General features: G+C 49.4%; 1 protein-coding gene across 1 annotated transcript; it reads right to left on the bottom strand.

Annotated features, from left to right (window-relative positions):
* Positions 1-206: 206 nt before the first annotated feature.
* SARC_16152 (hypothetical protein) lies at positions 207-1,319 on the bottom strand (the record flags this gene model as incomplete). Its single annotated transcript, XM_014289736.1, has 2 exons — positions 1,082-1,319; positions 207-395 (listed from the first exon to the last, which is right to left on the bottom strand). The coding sequence occupies exons 1-2, from the start codon at positions 1,145-1,147 to the stop codon at positions 207-209; spliced, it is 255 nt and encodes an 84-aa protein (XP_014145211.1). The 5' UTR covers positions 1,148-1,319.
* Positions 1,320-1,420: the final 101 nt, after the last annotated feature.

Below are 1,420 nucleotides of genomic sequence, written 5' to 3'. Positions count from 1 at the left end.
TATTCCAAATCTTTTGATGGGGACATAGCAGAGTCTGGTACTATCCACAGACAAAGGAGTGGGTGTGTGGAACGGACAGTGACGCTGATTCTTGCATGCACGGGCGTGAAATATCACCGTCAACTGTGGTAGCATCCCTAAAAGCCAAACACAGCCCACCAGCCACACTACCCGTTTTCCTAACCACACCCAACACGTTTCTTATCTCACCTGTGCCGTTTGAGCCATCCCTTACTGGCAAACTCAGCGAGCGACACACTCGCCACATCGTCGAACAGCAGTATACAGAACTGTTCCGCGAGCACTTTCCTGTTAACCACCTTTATGTCGAAGCCGTACGCCATGTTGCGGAGGTCTTCCACCTCCGCCAAACATGCAGGTAGTCGTGGGTCGTGCTGGTATGCAGTGAGTAAAGGTGTTTGGGAAAGTATGTATGTAGTGTATATATTGTTTGGTGAGAGCTTGTTAACCTCTTTCTTGTCCAAGCCATACGCCTTGTTGCGCAGAACCTCCACATCAGCCGTGCCAGCGGGCAGCCGCGTATCGTGCTGGTAGTTCGGTAGGTGAGAATGTGAACAAGTGTACGGGATAGCTGTGCTTATTTGTACCCAGTGTAAGGCGAAGTATGGATGTAGTGGGTATAGGAGTTGTCCTGGACTTGCTGACTTCAGTATTATAGAAGCCATGCGCCGAGTTCGACAACTCTTCTACGTCAGGCACATGCGCTACCCACGTGTGCGAACGAATCCAGACGTCGCTCAGAATTCTCAAAGGGTTTAAAAGTATGACACATTCACACACTCACGAACCCACAGTATCCAAAGAGGACCATACAAACAAACATGCATGTACCCGAGAATGAACACATAACAAAGCACATAAGAATATAAAAATACACACATACACACAAACACACCCGCCCACACACACACACACACACATACACAGACACACACGCGTACATATCCTATCCTACACACACCCACCGGCTAAACACACAACACACACACACACACGTATATATATATACATACACAGAACACACACACACGCGTACATATCCTATCCTACACACACCCACCGGCTCTTTCACGTCGCCCAGAAACTTATTCCACAGCGCCTTGACCTCGGGCCTCTCCCAATCCATGGGACGTATCTCATACCAGTGCTGTAGAAACAAGCACGCCACGTCTCTGGCCGTCTCCTGTTTGAGGTCTGTGTGCAGCACGCGTTGGCTGCCACTGTGGCTGTTGTCTGGTTGAGTATCTTCAGCAGCGGCGCCTTCTGCACTCAGTGCATGACTGAAGATGTCGTTGTCGCTGGCGCTGTGAGAGGGAGTGTGTGAAGATACGGGATACAGAAGAGGCAATCAGAGACCTCTCAGGTGTGCTTTGCATTCGAATGGCATTTATATATATAT

Source organism: Sphaeroforma arctica (assembly GCF_001186125.1).
Source record: "Sphaeroforma arctica JP610 unplaced genomic scaffold supercont1.7471, whole genome shotgun sequence".
NCBI lineage: Eukaryota > Ichthyosporea > Ichthyophonida > Sphaeroforma > Sphaeroforma arctica.
Note: the sequence above shows the minus strand (reverse complement) of the source record. Positions and strands in the feature narration are given on the sequence as shown.